General features: G+C 39.3%; 1 protein-coding gene across 1 annotated transcript in view; it reads left to right on the forward strand.

The window, feature by feature from the left end:
* The window catches only part of CEP112 (centrosomal protein 112), a 362513-nt gene that overhangs the window by 34643 nt on the left and 307492 nt on the right, over positions 1 to 20378 (forward strand). Inside the window, exons 6-7 of the mRNA XM_040989545.1 lie at positions 12592 to 12639; positions 13225 to 13302. Of these exons, the coding sequence (XP_040845479.1) occupies positions 12592 to 12639; positions 13225 to 13302 (126 nt within the window). The remainder of the gene's footprint in view (positions 1 to 12591; positions 12640 to 13224; positions 13303 to 20378) is intronic.

Below are 20378 nucleotides of genomic sequence, written 5' to 3' on the forward strand. Positions count from 1 at the left end.
TTGTAGAAGTTCTACATTAGGACTTTTTTCTCTAAATGTTTATTTATTTTACTTGAAATTGCAGAGAGAGACCAACAGAGAGAGAGACCGAGAGACAGTCGCAGCTTTCCCTGTTATGCCACAGCACCGCCACCAGAACTTAGAAACAAAACAAACCTATGCGCTTTCCTGCTAATACGGGTCTTTATTGAAAGGAGTATTTTAGCAGAGTTGACTTGGAGGAATTATGGACATTGTATTGGGTTGAGTAGAAATGGAGAGAGAGTACTGATTGCCCTGCAGGTGTCTCTAGTAGAGCCCATGTTAGTGGGATTGTTACAAAGAAGAATAGGACAGAGAGGAACAACTTTTGGAAGTGGATTCAAGGATGCTTAGTGATTGGCTAGCTAAACTGAAGGGCACCTAACGGTTTGCTTCTGAGAAACGGAGGTCTCTTCCATTGGAGTGACGGTCAGCTGGGAAAAGCCATGTTAGTGGTGTTGAAGTTTCAGACTGGCATAGTGTTACTTGGGAAATTCAAGGTCTAGAGCTTCATGAAGTTCAGGTTGAAGGTGTGTTTTGGAGTTCACTTTACTAGAGGCGGTAGCTGCAGCCAGACGAGGACAGCCCTAGGTTAGAGAAGTAGGAGTAAAGATAGCCGGGTGGAGAACAGAGAGGGAGGACTTCTGGCTCGCAAAATAGGCACAGTGAGAGGTTGGGCAGGGATGGGAACAGAAAGTAATGTGGATCAACAGTTAATTTTGGAAGCGTACAAATAAGAGTAGAGAGAAGTAGAATTGATGAAAGGAGGGTGATACAGCAAGAGGAAATGTTTCCACGGTGAAGGTGTGGGGAGGTTGCCACTGGAGGAAGTTCTGTTAGCAGTGTGGGAGGACAGCGTAGGAAATCCCTCCTAAAGACAAATTCTTCTGCTGGGGAGCAACATCAAAGTGAACAGTAACATTCTGGAGCTATCCTTTTAAACTTGCCTTTGCCTTTAGCCATGTGAAACTTTTGATGTATGTTTCCAGCACACAGACTACTTTTCACGATTACTTAACCGTTCAGAGGATTAAATCTTGTATTGGTATAAGTATAAAATTAAAATAAAACATCTAAAATATTTTGAGGTAATGCCTTGGAAGTAGGACTGCTTTGGGTTTTGTTTCACATTTTCATTGTTCAAAGAGTGCACCTACAGTGTAAAATATCAAAGTCTTGCATTTTTATATATTTATAACATCTATGCATTAATCAGTCTGAACTACTTGTCTGATCACAGAACAATGTTAGAATTCAGTTTATTAGAAAGCTTAGATTTTGCTTTACTTTTAGTTTTGTCTGAGAATGCATGACTTTTTTCTTTTATTCTTATGACTGATCCATTATTAGGCAGAATTATTTTTGGTATTGTAAATTATGGGTACTCTATATTTCTGGCATTACTGTCACATCATCATTCTGATACACTGGATGCTCTAGAATTTGAGCCTGCTAATTGTCATTCCATGCAGAGATTTTGCAGGGAAACAGCTGAACATTTTTTAAATGCATTTTTCTGGGAGTATATTGTTAGTTTTGTTCATAGAAATTACTCCTCTAAGTAGAGATATTTCCTAATAAAACTGGGAATGAAAATCTTCTTCCAGCTTTTCTTGATCATTTTAACCTTTGGTTTTTGTGCCACTTTCATTATATATATGTTCTATTTGATTGTCTAAGCCGCAGCTTTGGTTGTACTGCTGTAGATGTTAGCTATTTTTTTTTTTTCAGATTTTATTTATTGTTCGCAGCTGAAGTCTTTACCTTGTATGCTCTGGGATCCCATATGGGCACTGGTTCTGATACCAGCAGCCCCGTTTCCCATGCAGCTTTCTGCTTGTGTTATGGGAAGGCAGTTGGGGACAGCCCAGGGCCTTGGGACCCTGCACCCGCATGGGAGACCTGGAGGAAGCTCCTGACTGCTGGCTTCAGATTGACTCAGCTCTGGCCATTAAGGCCATTTGGGGAGTGAATCAGTGGACAGAAGATCTTCCTCTCTGTCTCTCCTCCTCTGTATATATCTGACTTTCCAATCAAAATAAATACATCTTTTAAAAAAAAGAAAAAGAAATTACTTATTTATTTTAAAGGCAGGGGGAGAGAGAGAGATTGAGATTGATTGATTCACCTGCTGATTTACTCCCCCAAATGGCTGCAATGTCCAGGACTGGGCAAGCCCAGAACTCCATCCTGGTCTTCCTCATAGATGGCAGGGGCCCAAATACTCTCTGCTGCTTTGCCAGGCACATTATCAAGAAGCTGGCTTGGAACTGGAGCAGCTGGAACCTGAACTGGCACTTTAATGTGGATGCTGGTTTCCCAGTAACATTTACACTGTTGTACCACAATCCTGGCCTTCAAAGAAGTCTTTAGGGAAATTGAATACTATTCTTAACAGAAGACACCACAGCATGTGAAAATTTATGGGATTTGGCTAAAGAGGGTTTTAGAGGGAAATCTGTAAATTGAAATAAAGTAGAAAATAAAAGAGTGGAATTGTGCCTCTGGAATGGCAGTATGAAGAACCCCAAAGACATTTTTCCTAATGAAACAGGCATAACTAGTGAAAGTTATTTTTGAAAAAAGTCTTCATTTATTTGAAGAAGAGGGGGATGATGGGTGAGGGAAAGAGAGGGAGGCAGTAAAGAGAGAGAAGGAAAGAAAGAGACAAAGGGAGCCAGAAATGTAATGAGAGATAATTATTTTATCCTCTGGTCCATTTCTGAAATGCTCACAACAGATGGAAAGGGGGCAGGCTAAAGACAAAAGCCAGAAACTCATCTAGCTCTCGCCAGTAGAAGGCATGGACCTGACTGTGTGAGCCATCACTGCTGCCTCACAGGTTCTGCACTGATGGACAAGTGGAATCAGCAGCCAATCAGGGGCAGAATCCAGATGGTTGCAAACATGCGACAGTGTTCTAAATGACATCTTAATTGCTAGCCCAAATGCCCACCCAAAAGGCACTCTTAAGAGTTTGTGGAAATTGTCTCAAGAGGGTAAAACAAATGAAGCTACATTTATTTAAGAACATCAGTGAAAATTTGCTAAAAACTGTGAGTCTGTGGCGCTTGAGCCATGACATACATTCATTTTCTCTGTCTCTCCTGCTCAGTTTCATGAAAATTCTATTCTTTAGCTGTGTGGCCAAGAAAATGGGGACTGTGTTTTCCATATTCCTTTAGCAAGGGCTTGCTCTCAGCCTTTCCTGTCTCTTTGACATCTGAGTGCGGGACAGTAAGTTCCTGGTGAATCCAGCTTGATAGCTTAGGAGCCTCCTTTCTTCACCAAGCCAGCACTCACAGGATACTGAGCTCTGCTCTAGATGCAGCAAGTTGAGAATACCGTCCAATTCTGTTCTCCCCAGCTTGATCGTAGGACAGAAGCTGAGACAAATCAAGCTACCATCTCTGCATGTGCCTCCATAGTAGCTCAGAGTTCTGGTGTAGGGAGGGGCAGTCCAGAGATTCAATGAGATCAGAAGCTCTCCCTCCGAAACCTGTACTGACAAAACTAAGGATATTCTAGGAAACAATGGAGATTCAGCAGTAAGCTAAATTAGATATGAACAGACTTCAAAGCAGCCATTATAATTATGTTCAGAGAACTAAAGGAAGCCATTACTTAAAAGAAGTAAAGGAATCTGTGATGACAGTGTCTGATGGAGACTATCAACCAAGAAAGAGGCATTATGAAAAGGAACCAGACACTCTGGAATTGGAAAGTGTAATAACTAAAGTGAAAAATTCAGCATAGGGCTTAACAGTGAATATGAATTTACAGAAGAAAAAAAAATCTGCAAAACAAAAGTAGATTGGTAGAGATTATGAAAGATGAAGAATAGAGAATAAAGAACAAAGAAAAACGAACGTTTCCTCAGAGAAATGAGAGCTCCCACCAAGCAGAGCAAAGCATGTATAATGAACTACCAGAAGAGGAGAGCTGACAATACGTAATTGAAGAAATAGTGGCTATAAATGTTCAAATTTAATGAAAAGTGTTAATTTACTCATCCGGGAAGCTCAGTGATCTCAAAATTAAGATAAACTCACAGATATTCACACATAGGTAAATTGTAGCAAAATGTTTAGGGAGAGCTAAAGAGAAAAACTTGAAAGCAGCAAGTAGAAAAATAGGCCTAAGACATTGATTTGATTCCCATCCAAAGAAACTTGCAAACGAAGAACAAGTTAAGTCCAAAACAAGGAGACAAAGGAAATATTAAAGGTTAAGATTCAGTGAAATTGAGTACAAAAACAATAGAGAAAAATCAATGAAACCAAAAGCCTGGATATTAAAATACTGGGTATAATTTTTGAACTTTTTGCAGCATTGACCAGGAACTTTTTCAAAAGTGACTTTGGTAGTATTGACAGTAAAAGGGGAGACAGCCATACAGGCTCTGCAGATGTTCAGAGTGTTATATGAAATTACTGTGAACAACGCTACAGCATAAGTTGACAATATGAGTGAAAGAGCCAGGGTCCCTGAATACCACACACTAACAAAATTCAGTGAAGAACTAGATAGTTGAACAAGCCTATAGCTATTAAGTAAATTGAATTTAGTGTTAAAAACCTTTGAACAAAGAAAGCTCCAGTCTAGATGATTTTACTGACAAAAATGTAATTTATCTAACTGAGAAATAATATGGTTTCTGTACAATCTCTCACAAAAGATATTTAGAGATAACACTTCTCAGGTTATGTGGTGAGGCCAATTTTATATTGATAAAAGTTGCAGAGATTAAGGCAAGTATTTACTTAATCTGACAAAAACGTTTATCCAGAACATCTGAAGAAAGCTCAGACTCGTTTGGCATAGTGGTTAAGATACTGCATGAACTGCACGCATCCTCCGCCAGAGCGCCTGTGGTTCTAGTGCTGAGCCTGCTCCTTGCTCCAGCTTCCTGCTGCTGCGTGCTCTGGGAGGCAGCAGACCGTGGCTTCAGGCCTTGTGTGTCCCTGCTGCCACGTGGAGGACCGGACTGTGCTCTTGGAGCCAGCCAGTGCCGTCTTCTGGGAAGCAAACCAACAGCTGTGAGCTTTATTTCTCTCTCTTTCAAACAGAGATAGACAAACAAAAATTTAATACCTAAACATCTCAGCCAAAAAAAAAAAAAAAAAAAAGAAACACCAGCTTAGTGGAAAGGCATAATGAAACAAGTACACATGTTAGGATGGTTGAAAGAAACCAGTAAAAAAAACCCTGACAATGCCAAATGCTTGTGCGTGTGGGGAGCAACTGGAACTCTCGTCTCCTGTTGACAGGAATGCAAGGAATAGTTTTGAGAACAGATCAAATTTTTACAAATAAAGTGAAATGTATATTTAATGTATAACCCAGAAATCTCACTGTTTGCCCAAATTAACATAAAAGTTTGTACTCCTTTTATAATTGTTCAAAACTTCCTGTAGTCACAATTGCCTCTCAAATCTCAAATGGGCAAAGATATTGTATGTGCAAGGGGCTTTCAAAATGTATGTGGAAAATGCATATTTTCCATATTATGAACATAGTGCATGGATGCCAGAAGGTAAACTTTTAATTCTATTTTCATGAACTTTTTGGAGAATCCTCATAATCCATACAATGGAATGTTTTACAATGGTAAAAGAATTCTTCTATAAAATTATACAAGCAAGTGGATGAATTTCAGATAAAAGAATCTAAACAGAAAGTCTGTATGGCTTGGACTGTACTTCTGTGGTGTTGTTAGAAATGGCGAAGTGATAAGAATGAAGAGACTGGTGGTCTTTGCGTGGTTGAGGTAGAATGTGATTACAAGGGTGTAAGTAGCAATGGCATTTTTTTAATGCCTGATGGAACAATTTTTACCGCATTTGTTTGATTATACCACTGTATGGATTTGTTAAAGCTCAGAGAGCTCTAGAGTTGATTTTAGTTTTTAAAAAAATCAACGTATTTTGATATCTCATGTCAGGAGCCAACTATGCTATGAGGCAATGCCACATTTTGTAGTTTATTTATAATTTTAAGGAAAAAGAGAGAAACAATTTGTTCTCCTCCCTTGAAAGTATATTTAACTTAGCTTAAGAGGAGTGAAAGTTCTGAAGCCTGTTGGAGCAACTAACAGTTTCTATTTTTTTACATACCATTTTTCCTTTTCTAAATCCTTATTCACCTTGAGTTATTTTTGGGGGAAGAACTGTAAATTGTTTGAGTTGGGAAAAATTACTGCAGTTGCTGTTTTATTTCTGAAAGTTTTTTATTTAAATTGCTTCAGAATAAAGAAAATAAGAGAAATGAATATAAATTGTCTTTTCATATAGCCATAAAATATTTATAAAATTGTCTAATAAGGATTTAAGGAATTCTCATTAAGATAATAAAATTCCATTTTAATAAAGTGTAAGTTGTCAGGGATAATTATAAAGGATTCCTCTCTCTAAATGTTTTCACTTGACAACTAACAGAAAGTATAAAAATACTTCCAAATAGCTTTATGTTAAAGCAGTAATTACTGAATGCAGTGGAGATTAATGTGCAATCGGTTAAGCCACCTTAGGATGCCCTCCTCCTGTACTGGAGTGCTGCCCTGCTTCTGCTCCAGCTCTCTGTTAATAAACCTGGGAAACAGCAGACGATGACCCAAATGCTTGAATCTTTGGTGCCCACTTGGGTTACCCAGAAGAGTTCCTGGCTTCTGAAGCCTTTGGCCTTGTCCAACCCTGGCTGTTGTGGGCATTTGGGAACTAAAACAGTGAATAGGAGATCTCTATCTTTCTGTCTTTTTTGCTGCCTTTCTGCCTTAGCAAAAACCTGAACGCCAACTATAATGAATAATGCTGAAATTTAATTAAAAAAAATATTCTATGACAGGTGCGAAGTGATACTGAAGACCAAAGAACCTTGAAAATCAAAACCAAAAAACAAAAAAAAACAAATTGAGCCAACACACACAAAAAAGAAGAAACAATTAAAATTATGCCAGTTGATTGGTGAGACAGAACATTAAATGGTAAACTGCACATTGCTCTGTGTTTGAAGAGATGTTAACAGTAAAAACGGAAACCTAACGATTAAAGGCACATTCTACTGATGTACAGAATGAATTGGTATAAAAGGAACAGCAGAGGCTTGCTGTATGGGGTGAGGGAATTCTGGCTATCCTGGTCTGGTGGTCTGTGATCGTCCATTCACAAGGAGCCACTGTGATGCTGTTTTAGCATGCATGGGAGCCAGTCCAGCTAAGCTCGGCTGTCCTGGTAGATGAGTTGCCCCTGTTGCTGATTCGCAAAGAAGTCACGATGTTCTTGAGTGTGAAAACTGGTGGAGAAGGCACTGCTTACAATGTTTTCTCCGTTGCTTGTGCCAGTTAACATCCGTTGGCAGGAGCATATACTAGCTCATGTTGTTCTGCTTCCTCTCTGGTATTTGTCAGATAATTCTTTTCATGAAAAAGTGTGGCCATTCAGAGAGGATGTTTTTGATGTGTATTTTCCTAATAACCTGTGAAATCAGGTGAGTTGTATCTTTATTGTCACTCTAGATAGTGTCTCTGAGTGAAATATTAACTTAAAGCTTTTCCACTTTTTCTGTTGGGTTGTCTGCATTTTTCATATTGATATGGAAGCACTTTTGAACTACTCTGCATCTGAGTTCTTTTGAAATACGGTGTCATATATATTTTCTTCCACCCTGTTGCTTTTTTTTTTTTTCTGATGTCTTTGATGAACAGGAATTTTAAACTTCATGCAGTTGATTTTTATCACGTTGTCTCTTTATGGCTGGTGCAGTTTTATCTAAGAAATCTTTGGTTATCCTAAGGTCATGAAGATTTTCTCCTAGAAGCTTTGTTTACTTTTCTGACTTGGATCTTTAAGCCTTTTGAAGGTGACTTTGGTATATGTTTTGAGACAGGGACTTAGAATTTGTTTTTGTCCTTTCTGTGTCTCCAAGTGCCACTGCTGTTAACTTCAAAGGCCACTCTTTTCCTGCCATGCGACAACGTTGTTGTTCAGGTGACAGCATGTCTGCCTCTGGTTGGGTTCCTTTGCTTTCCCTTGTACCAATGGACTGTTTAAAACATGTATTTTATTTATGCTAAGTGTCTGTTAATTTTTTGACAAAATATTGAATGAAACTTCTTTCTTATTATTTATTTTAAAATACATATTTAAGGTTTAAAAAAATTGGCTGAAAGACATAATTTGTTTTTAAATTTACTTTTTAACAAACTTGACATAATTAGGGTAAAAAGGTTTAAGCGCTACAGGAAGATAGGCAAGACAATTAGTTCCAATTTGTTTCCTTAATATATCTGATGTAAAAGGAGATTTTAAGGGAGAAGCCCCACCCAGTCTCCCACCCACCTCAGGTTCCTGATGTGGGGCATGCTCTGAGAGTCCTGCTCAAGTGGTTTTGATAGTTCAGCAGTTCTGAATTGCTGTCAATCTCACCACTCCAAGCCCGATGAATTTGTTGAAGAATCCACTGATTGACATAGTCCATCATAGAGTCTCCGTTTGCCCAGTTTTTCACTGCCAACATACAGCTGAGGTGGTTGATTGACTTGTTCTGTCCTCTGTCTTTTGATGGTTAGGGTTCTGAGTCTGGAAGCTCGATTGGGGGAATCCCCAAAGAAACTTTGAGGTGTTCCCAGACCAGATTCTTGTATGTACTAGCAAGCACAGGGCCCGGCACAGTCCATCGCCCGATCAGCTGGTGGTTGCAATTGCTGGGTTGGTTCTGTTTCCATACCTGGAAAGACATAATTTTGGAAGTAGGACATTAGATGCCTTTTTTTCCCGCCATTGAAGTACATTGGTTCTGTTCCTGGCTCTGGCTCCTGATTTGAACTTCCTGCCAGTTCAGACTCTGGGAATCTGTAGGTAGTGCCTTACCGAGCTGGTTTCTTGCCACCCAGAAGGAAGACCAAGGTTGATTTCCTGTCTTCCAGCTTTGGCCCTGGTCCAGCTCTGGATGTTGGATGTATTTAAGGAGTAAACCATTATATGATGGAGCTCCCTTCCTCTGCCTTTGCAAACAAACAAATAGCAACAACAACAACAAAAAACCCCAAGCAAACCCCCAAAAGCCTGAACTATAGTTTTGAACCATAATAAGTTGGCATTAAAGATTGAATTTAATGTGTGCTATGGAAAGTGTTTTGGCAGTTCTTAATGTGATTTTTCAAACATTTATTGTTACTTTTTTGAGTTTTGGTTTTCTTTGTATTGCTAGAAATGTATTTCTTGAAAAACCTCTTTTCCTTGAAAACAGTGTATTAGGTGAAATGCCTTTTAGTTTTAGAAAACGACAGAAATTCTCTCACTGATAGACATCAGGAGTAGCGGTTAAGGCGCTGCTTGGGATGCCTGCGTCCCACACATGAGCACCTGTATCAAGTCCTGGCTCTGCTTGTTAGCAGGTTACCAGGCTTCCTAATGATGCGTGCACTGGGAGGCAGCACATGGCAGCTCTGTAGCTGGGCCTTCATCACCCTCTGGGGAGATCTGGATTGCATCTAGCTTTTGCCTGTCCCAACCCTGGCGTGTGTGGGCATTGGGGGGAAAAAAACCTGTTTGTGAAAGACCTTTCTCTTTCTCTGTGTCTTTCTCTCTCTGTTTCTGCCTTTCAAATAAAAAAAATATGTATTTCAAAAGAAATATGGTGCTTGGGACCCTATCCTGGTGCTTAGGACTCCATCTCTCTGAATTAAAACCTTGGGATGGAACCAGAGTTTGTGTAATAGCTCATGCATTTATCTATAAGGAGGGAATTTCTTTGTGCTAGTTGGATTAAATCCTAAATAATTTGGGGGACAATCTGTCAGAAAACCCTTTAGAATGAAACAAATGGGCCTGCTGAAAAACTAAAATGAAGTAAAATGTCAGGAGGCAGTTTTTATTCAAGAACATTCAGATACCTGCTATCATGTCTGGCTTGCTTTTTAGTGTTGTGATTCAGTTTGTTTCTTAAGACATGTGCAGATGTGTGATGTCATCATGTCATTGGAACTTAATTATTTTTGGCCTTGTATTTTATATAACGTTCTTTTAGACTTCAGTATTTCACATAAATCCTTTTACATCCCGTTTTGCTAATTCTTTGCTGCATTCTTTCTTGAGGTATTATGAGAGAAGCAAAAGTTTTGTAAAAGAATGTGAAACAAACGTTAAGACTGTGTACAGATTGCTTCAAGTCTGCTGCTGTGGATTGCAAAGTGGCAACATTCTGCTTCAGAGCACATCTGGGTGCTGTTACAAAATCAGAAAATAGATTGTTCATTTCCCCCAAATAAAATCAAGAACGTGCTTTACTACAAGTAATTCCCATTGTGTATTCAAAGTGTATGAGACAAACAATGTAATATTCTGAATAATAACAACAGAATATTCTTCCTTGTTTACTGTGTGAAGTGTTGCTTTTAGAAACTAGAGTTAGACATTTTCTGGTTTTGAGGGTTGACTTGAGAAGGGAAATAATGATTTTTAAGTAGGTCTTTGATATTTTTATTAATGACTTAAAGATGAAGAGAACAAAATAGGAGTTACTTTTGCATAGTTGAAATTCTACATAGTAATTAACTGAAGTAATATTTTTTTACACTGCTTATAAATGTAGAGCTGGGTGAAAATAAGTTACATATGTTTTATTGGGTTTCTAGTTTTTCAAGTCTAAACTTAAAGCTTAATTGTCTTTCAAAATTCCTATTTCTTCTTACTTTTTCCTCCTTATATCTGATTTTGCTTCATGAATTAGGATTTTATGCATGGACAGATGTATGTGTGTGTTTGAACAATGTTCCTTTGCTTTGAATATGTATTTATTTTTATTGGAAAGGCAGATTTACAGAGAGAATTAGAGACAGAGGGAAAGATACTAGCTTACTAGTTTACTAGTTTATTAGTAGTTACTAGTAGATAGTTATTAGTAGTTATTAGTAGATACTAGCTTACTAGTTTACTAGTTTACTCCCTAGATGGCAGCAATGGCCAGAGCTGAGCCAATCTGAAGCTAGAGATCAGGAACCTCTTCTGGGTCTCCCAAGTGGGTGCATGGTCCCAAAGCCTTGGGCCATTTTCTACTGCTTTCCCAGTTCACAGGGGGAGAGCTGGATGAGAAGTAGAGCTGCTGGACACAAACTGGTACTCACATGGGATACCTACACTTGTAGGTGGAGGATTAGGTAATTGAACCATCATGGCATCATGCTGGCTGGGTGAACAGCTTAATTTCCATGCTTATTTTCTGCATTCTGAAAGAAAATTACATATATGTATACATAAATATGTATGTACATATACATGTACATAAACCTTCACACAGTTCACATGATAAGTAGTGATTGAGTGTACTGTGCTGAGCTGGATATTTGTTGCTTCAGATTTTCAAAAAGCTGTGTCTATACAGTACTGTGTTATTTGCTAAGGAACATGCCTCTTTCTCTTACACAGTACTTAAATAGATTCTTTTTATTTAATAAATATTTCCCAAAGTGAGTGCCCAATTCAATATTCTGTCAGAGAGGAATGTCACATCTTAAAGGTTTTATTGTCAACTTTTAATAATGCCAATCTTAAGTATAAAATATCTCATAAAGTCATATTTTAAGGAGATTAGGCATATTCTTATGTTTATTAGTCATTCAGATTTCATCATCAGCAAAATGTGCCTCAATTTTTTCTGTTTTTTTTCTAGTGTATTATTTTTCTATCACTGAATTTTCCATTTATTATGTTGTTTATTATTTTATATAGTCCATTTGGTGTTCTTTTCAGATCTCAATTCCTTCCTAGTGATGGATACTAGGGCAAGAGTGGTGAGCAAGGCATCATGATCTGTTTGCAGATTCCGCATCCTTGGAACAGATGTGTGCTAGCTGAAGGAAAAAAAAGGGAGGGACGGAGGGAGGGAGGCGAAAGAGAAGAGAAGAACTTCCATAGTCCTATGGGAGCAGCAAGAACTAAGTTTCCTGAGGAGAATTTGTGAATTTTGAGTAAGTTAGGCATGAGAAGAGGTTGAGAGCATGCTTTCACAGCTGCAGACTCAGATCCAAGTCTCTGTGGAGTGTTTTCAATGTGGAGCAGGGTGTGTGTGTGTGTGTGTGTATGTATGCATGTGTCCCTGGAGGCAGGGTACCCTGGGGAACAGAAGAACCTAGAAAGGCAAATGGACAGTTTTTAAGCAGGTGTGTTGAACTATTCATGTGCCAGATATGGTAGTGCAGCGATTACACTAAGAGTTTTCTAAATAGGCTCATGTTTGAAGGAACTGCAGGGGACAAAGGGATGCACGGATACAGGGGACATGAGATGCACCTGGGTTCTGGCAGCGTGAGTTGTTGGAGAGCTTAGAGGAGGAGAGGACCAAAAGACTGGGAGGCTCACAGTGAGAGGATCAGGAAGGCGCCTTTGTGCATGCACAGCCGTTTGTTTTATAGTTTATTTGCTAAAGGGCTGCTAAAAATGTGTTTCCCATTTAAAAATTGAACTAAATGTCAAGCCAAATAGAAAATGTTTTCACAAAGCAGCAGAATTCTGTGTTTTATCAGTTAATATTTGCAATTTCAAGATTATTAAATTTTTATTTTAAATTTTTCAGATAGAAAATCCTCGGTACCTGAGACAGAAGCCTGTCCCAATTTCTCTGGTAGGTGAAAATTCCATTGGACTTTTTCTAGTCACCATTATCTTTAAATAAAATAATCATTATTTACTAAAAATAGTTCCTCATTAAAAAAAAATAGTCTCTTAAAAATGAAGAAGTCACTTCACCCTTATCTGAACCCCTGCCATAGCAGAATTACGTATGTTTCAAGCATTTTAGAAGTTCCTTTTTGAGGGGACAATGTTGTGGCACAGCCGTTGACCTGCTGCTTGGGATCCAGCATCCCGTAGGGGTGCTGGTTCATGTCCTAGCTGCTCCACTTCCGATCAGTATGGGAGCCGGTTTGTTCTCTGGCTGCTCCATGCTCTGTGCTGGTGCACCTTACAAAGCAGGGGAAGGTGGGTCAAGTGCTTGGCTCCCCGACACCTGTGTGGGTGACTCAAAGGCAGCCCCTGGATTCCGGCTTCAGCCTGGCATTGGTAGACAGCAGGTGGAAGATCTTGGTCTCTCTGTAACTCTGTCTTTTAAGTAAATACATAAATGTTACAGGGAGTGAAAAGAGGTTCATTTCTGTGTTAAGGATAAACCAGTCCTAAAGAAGTACTAAGTAGTTGTCTCGTTTGCCAGATGACTCCCAGGTTCAGCCTAAGGAAATCCAGCAGTCTGCATGAAGATCATTTTCTCTCTCGAATGCATGAGAAAGAGGTAGGATTGCGATGTTTCTGACGTACCTGATTGTTAACCCAGCTTAAAGATTTTGTGTGGTGAATTTTTAGATTTCAGGCACAGTAATAATATGCTCTTAAAAGCAGTTGTCTTTGCTACAAATATAAAGTTATAATTCAAGGTAGGCATGGTTTGTCTTTCTATGTTTGAAACCCTTCTGCCATATTGTTGTCATAGCTGCCTTGTACTAGAAAGACTGTGAAATCCTTGCTTATCAGCAATATAGGACAAATACAGTCCTTATATATAAACTCATATATTGTAAGGGCTGCCGCTGTAGGGAAAATGGGAAGGGTTGGGCAATGGGTGTGGAGTTTATTTTTAGAGTGTTGAAAAATAGATTTTTTGGGCCCAGTGTGGTAGCCTAGTGGCTGAAGTACACACCTTACATGTGCCTGGAACACATATGGGTGCCAGTTCATATCCTGGCACTCTGCTTCCCATCCAGCTCCCTGCTTGTGGCCTGGGAAAGCAGTCGAGGACGGCCCAAAGCCTTGGGAAACTGAACCCTCATGGGAAACCCAGAAGTGGCTCCTGGCTTCTGGCTTCAGATTGGCTCAGCTCCAGCCGTTGCAGCCACTTGGAGAATGAACCAGCAGGTGGAAGATTTTCCTCTCTGTCTCTCTTCTCTTTGTATATCTGACTTTTGAATAAAAATAAAATAAATCTTAAAAAAAAAACAAGATTAGATTTTGATGAGGCATGATAGGAGAATATTAGTTCAGTGGCAGTGCTCCTGTATTTAACTCTGACCTGCCATTCACAAACGTGCTTGGGCTTGTTCACCTCTGTAACTGTGAACTTATTTCCTCGGATCGCCACGTCACAGAGTTGTGTGTCAATGAGCCTGGTCACGTACTGGGGTGTTCTTTGCTCCCCCCCCTTCCTTTTTTTTTTAAAGTAATCTGAAAAAAGATCTCTGCTTTGGATTAAGACATTTGGAAAACTATTGTTGTTGCAAAAGAAGGAAAGTGACAGCACGGAAGGACAAGCGCCATTTGCAGAGCTATCCTGTCTTCGGAGAACAGACTGGAGTTGCTCTTTCTGCAAACAGAACATCGCGTTTGAAGCTTCTTCCACCCCGTTGGATGTTTCCTCTTGTTCCCTAAGGAGGGACGTGGCTTCTCTCCTACATGTAATGCCTAATTGGTTTTTTTGTCTTGATAGATCTGCTTGTTAAATTTAGAATTTTAATAAACCAAGTTAAAGAAGAAATCCAGTTATTGATATAATACATGAAAGAGCTAGTCTTTTAATACATTTTTAAGATATATAATCTTTAGGTATGCACAGCACAACATTTCATAATTAATTATATGAAGAAATTCTAGTACCCAGGCAAGGATTGCGTCATCGCCCTTGTCCCGGAAGTGTGCCGCTATCCTTCCCCTCATGCTGTCTTTGTCTTCCTTCCATCACAGTAACTGTTTTTATGTTTCTGGTGCTAGCTTCCAGCCTTTTTTTTTTTAAATTAATTTTGTCATCAATGTTTACATTCCTTAACAATTAAAACTCTTTTATCAGATTTTTTTGTACCACGTTTAGTTGGAACCTAGTTAGAAAGTGATGCAGATGAGCCTTGTACAGATGCATGGCACACCAGGCACAGATGTCCCCCAGGCAGTATGGAGGAAGAGAAGCAGGACATACACGGATATGTCAACTTTAGTTCTCTCTATCCAGAAGTCATTCTGGAAGGTCTTAGATTCTTCATTGCCTCACAGCTGCAAGAAAACGAAAGAGTCAGTTTTACTCAAGAATGTTCTTTATGAAATAAGCAGTACAACTTGCTAATTGTGTTAATTCTTGTACCTAGAATATACATCTTTTTGTTATCTGAGTGATGAAATGGGACTATGCATAAAGAACTTAGGCTGCATATCAAAGTGCAATGGCTGCCCAGAGGAAAAGCACTTGGCTGAATCTTTTGAGTTATGATTTGCAATAGCTGCCTTCGTGGGAGTGGGGGGTGGAGGGTGGTGAGGGAGGGGGAGATAGAGAGAGAAGGAGGGGGGAAAAGAGAGGGAGGGAGAAAGAGAGACAGGGGAGAGAGAAGAAGAGAGAGAGGGAGAAAGAGAGAGAAAGAGGGAGAGAGAAAGGGAGAGAGAGAAACCACTTTTTATTTAAAAGAATGACTAACAAGTGATGCTTATTCAGATTTTGACATTTAGCAGACATTTTAAAAAGTTAGTAAGATGGACGTGTCATTTCAAGCTAAACAGCTGATAGTATTTGTTGCTTATGTTAAAAATTTGACCTTTCAATGAGAATCAACATTTCAGAAAATGTGTGTTGTCATTGTGAGCCTGACAGGTTTCCAATATTAACACTTGCCAGATGAAATTGGCAGTTATATTAACCAATGTGTGATGTGAAGTTTTAATATTGTATAGTAAAGTTTTCAATATTTGACTATTTTTATAACTCACTGAATTTATATGATGTAGGGTGTTATGGAAACTTATGCTTGGATAAAGGATTCATTGCAGGTGCATGAAATAGCCCAGTGGAAGTTAACATGAAAGACTAGGGAAAAGATTCAGAATCCACAATGCAAGTAGCATGCGAAACTTGGCCCTTGTAAATATAAGCATAGCATTTAGGATTGTACTAAAATACTCCTTTTCAAACTACAGGTTTATGACAGATTGCATTAAACAAAGAACTGATTCCATCTAATATTACGTATATTTGAGAAAGTGGAAGAGAGGCAAGGTGGTTCAGTTTTGTGAAGCAGGAGGCATAACCCTGAATTTAAAAAGCAAAAAGGATGTTATAGGTACAAGAATTAAACATCTGTAATACAAATTCAGTAACAGTTCATTATTTATACATTTAAAAAAAGGTTATAAAAAGTTGCCATAATTTGTTACTTCCCTGAAAGAAAATAAAATTGGTTTCTGATCATCCAAAAAAAAAAAAAAACAGAAACAATATCTAGATGTATTCAGAACTCAGTCTAAAAAATGCCCAAGGACAGGTGCCAGGTACGGTGGCTTCGGGCACCTCTCAAGGAGCCTCCCTGCTGCGTCAGAGGACTCGGCCTGTGCTCCGGCTGTTCTCCTTCCAATCCAGCTTCCTGCTAGCTTCCTGAAAGCTTATCTGGATCCTTGTCACCCATGGGGTGGACTTGTGTTGAGTTCTGGGCATTTAGTGGGAGTGAGCCAGCAGATGGAATGATCTCCATATCTCTGTCTCTCTGCCTTTCAAGTAAAATTAACTAAAACAACAACAATAACCACAGCAAAAAACAACTGAGAATACTCATATCTAAAAGCAAAAAGAATGTTGCCAGAGTGGGCTTTAGGAGATCTCTCTAAATACCAAACCTCTCTGAACTCATGAAGTATAAACTAAAAGAAATATTTGACTCAAGTAGAATGAAAATCTTCGTATGGCAGAAAATATCACCATCAACAATCTTATTTATCAACTTGACCCAGACACCTGGGAAAGCATGTGAGCTAGTGAACTGCGCCAACAAGTGCCCCGATCCATGTGGAGAGAGCTCATCCCATCCCCACAGGGCCTGCTCAGGAGCAGGCAGCCTGGGTGAATTCATTCTTTTTTTTTTTTAAGCTTTGTTTATTTTTATTGGAAAGTCAGATATATAGAGAGGAGGAGGAGGAGAGAGAAAGACCTTCTGTTCATTGATTCACTCGCCAAGCGTTTGCAATGGCTGGGGCTTAGCCTATCCTAAATCAGGAGCCTCTTCTGGGTCTCCCATGCAGGTGCAGGATCTCAAGGCTTTGGGCAGTCCTCGACTGCCTTCTCAGGCCACAAGCAGGGAGCTGGATGGAAAGCGGGGTGTCCTGGATGCAAATCAGCACCCATATGGGATCCGAGCACGTGCAAGGCAAGGACTTCAGCCACTAGGCTCCCGTGCTGGGCCCTGGTGAATTCATTCTTTTCTGCTGGAGCTGAGATGCCCACCTTGTGCTATGAACATGGAACTCCTGCTTCTGAAGCCTTCATGCTCTGACTGAATTACACCATTGATTTGGCATTTGATTTCCAGGGGACTGGATGGATTGTGTGGCCTGTTGATCTCTATAAGTATTTGTGGCAATCCCATATAAAATCCCTCCTTTTTAGTATAGTTTCACATATCTCTTATCTCTAGGGATAAGTTTAGAAAAAAGTATAATAGGTAACAACTGGCATTCTGAACTATCCTAGTTTTGGGAAGAATCTGAATTAACAAAATTATTAGTAAGTAACAAAATTCCCAGTGAAAGTTGATTCCAACAATTATGTATAATGTGTAAGTAGAGTGATAGTTATTTTATGAATCACTTATTTTGCAATTTGATTAATGAGAATTGTTGAAATGTCGAAAGAGGATGACTAAACATAATATCATCCAGTGGTTTGCCTCTGATGCTTTGGAAACCACTGGATAGTACCGAGTTGATATTAGTAATTGTTTTAGGCACTTAATGCCTTACAATTTAATTGCTACCTAGGCTCAGTGATTAAGGACAAGATATCCTTAGGAATATTACTGTGACCATATATTATCATTTATTGATTGCTTTTGGAGCTATTTGTAATATAAAAAGAAATAATGATATTTTGATAACATTTTTTGTTTTGTATTGTCATGATTGAGGTAGTTAAACACCATGAAAGAACTTTTTTGTCATTTTAAAATGTGTGGCTGGAGCAGAGTGGATGAAGCTCCTGTTTGGGACACCGATGTCTGCTATCATAGTGCTAGTTCAGGTCCTGGTTTTCAAAATACTTCTTGCTAAGGCATCTGGGAAGCAGAGGATGACAGCTCAAAGTTTGAGTGCCTGTCACCTGCATGGGAGACCAGGCTGGAGTTCCTGGCTTCTGACTAATATAGCCCAGCCCTGGCTGCTACAGACATTTGAACCAGCAAATGGCAGAGATCTATGTCTGTTTGTCAGTCTCTTTTTCACTCTGCTTTCCAAATAAATAAATAAACCTTTTTAAAAATGTGTGAATAAAATCTGCCTAATGACTGTATTACGTTTCTTTACCTCAGTGAATTACAGAGTCATTAACGCTAATGATTGTTAATTTATTTTGGTATCCTGCTAACATCAGGATTAAAGGTTAAGCAAAATTCACATCTACAAAATAGCTGATGGCAGAAGGTAACTTCTTAAGAAATGTGTTCTTTGGAAGTCAATGTTAAGTTACAGCATGAATAGAATGTTGGAAATATTTCTGGGAAAAAAAAACCTTGGTTCAAATTTGTTAATATTCAGTTGAGTAAAATGAGTAAATGTCATTTGTTAATTACCCTGAAATTTAACTAGTTAAACTCTAAGTAGGCTGTATTTACAACAAACAGATAACCAAGCACATTCGTCAGCTCCATTCATTTGGTGGGAATGTTCAACGTCAGAGCTACTCTTTGAAGTAGATACTTCAGAGAAATTGGGGCTCAATGGAATTTGTAAATAAGTTTTCGTAAGTTCTCAGTGGAAATTTGAATTTTTTTCTTTTTTTTTTTTAAAGATTTATTTTATTTTTATTGGAAAGGCGGATATACAGAGAGGAGAGACAGAGGAAGATCTTCCGTCCGATGATTCACTCCCCAAGTGAGCCGCAACGGCTGGTGCTATGCCAATCCAAAGCCAGGAGCCTCTTCCGGGTCTCCCACGCGGGTGCAGGGTCCCAAAGCTTTGGGCTGTCCTCGACTGCTTTCCTGGACCCCATGCAGGGAGCTGGAAGGGAAGTGGGGCTGCCGGGATTAGAACTGGTGCCCATATGGGATCCCGGGTGTGCAAGGCGAGGACCTTAACCACTTGGGCCACTGCGCCGGGCCCTGAATTTTCTTTTAAGAAGTAGCTTGTGGGAATGCCCTCTAGGTGGTAAAGTATTCCAACTTGGGTCCTTTGCTTTAGCAGTATGTTGCCTATAAGAAGGCATAGACTGCACTCTCATTACTGCAGTGCTAGTCCAATCAGCTGACTCCACTTTTTTCCTACAAGTGGTTTGTTTAACTTGGGGCTAGTTCAGCCATTGTCTGAACTGAGGAAAGCTCCTGGCATATTGGCCATGGATTTGGTCAAGTGAGGTGAGGCATTTTCCAAAGCATTTATCCCAACTGATTCTCACCATGAAATATTTTGATGGAGAAATATGGCCAAGAGGGATACTTCAGCTCCAAACTAAGCATTTTTCACTGTATAAGGTTCCCAGGTGTGAATAAGTAGAACAATGGCTATTTTAGTGAAGGAATAGGGAGCACTCTTAGGCACTGTTTAAACACATTTTTCTCTGCTTATTCTCCTTAGTGACTAACTGTTCCTTTCTCTCAGGTTACAGAGTCTATGATTTAGGCTCTTATTTGTTTGTTTATTTAATTTTAAAACTTATTTTCAACATATACATATGTATACACAAACATTATGACAAAGTTTCCTAAAATTTGTATTTCTGTTTCCTGCAGGAGAGACAGATAGCTCTGAGGCACTATGTTGTGAAGTTTTTGAGTAAGGAGAGAGTGCTTTTTTTTCTGGAGAGTTTGAGGAAGTGTTAACAGAGGAAGTAACAATTGAGCTAGAGGTTACATGTTGCGTAGGATTTTATAGGTGGAGAAGATTTGGTACCAAGAAATGTGAGTGAGGATTTAGCTTGAGCTCCTAGACCACTGGGTTGTGTTTGCAAAAGAAAAGAAGCACTAAAATATATATTACTGTCAGCAAGACAGGGAGACATCCAAGTTTTGACAGATGTGACAGTTTCAGCTGTGCTTTAGTGAAGTAAATTGGCAGCAGTTTCTTAGATGATCAATGGGGTGGATGATTGGAGGTGAGGAGTGAGAGTTGAAGGCAGAATTAATGAAGAATTTCATGTACTAGGCTGGTAGCAGCAGGGTTACAAATAAGGCACCATGTGCTGAGATTGATTTGGTGGCTCATTGGATGTTGGGGGTAAGCGGAGGAGTCAAAGGACTTATTGCACATAGTAGAAATGATTTCTCTGATAGTTGCGTTCTTTGTAGTAGTGGAATGTCTGACAGGAGCTGCCAGGGAGGCTGCTGGAACCTTGGTGGACAGTTGTGTTTCATCTCCTTG

This window comes from Ochotona curzoniae, unplaced genomic scaffold (assembly GCF_017591425.1).
Source record: "Ochotona curzoniae isolate NIBS_2020 unplaced genomic scaffold, NIBS_Ocur_1.0 contig_523, whole genome shotgun sequence".
Classification (NCBI taxonomy): Eukaryota; Metazoa; Chordata; class Mammalia; order Lagomorpha; family Ochotonidae; genus Ochotona; species Ochotona curzoniae.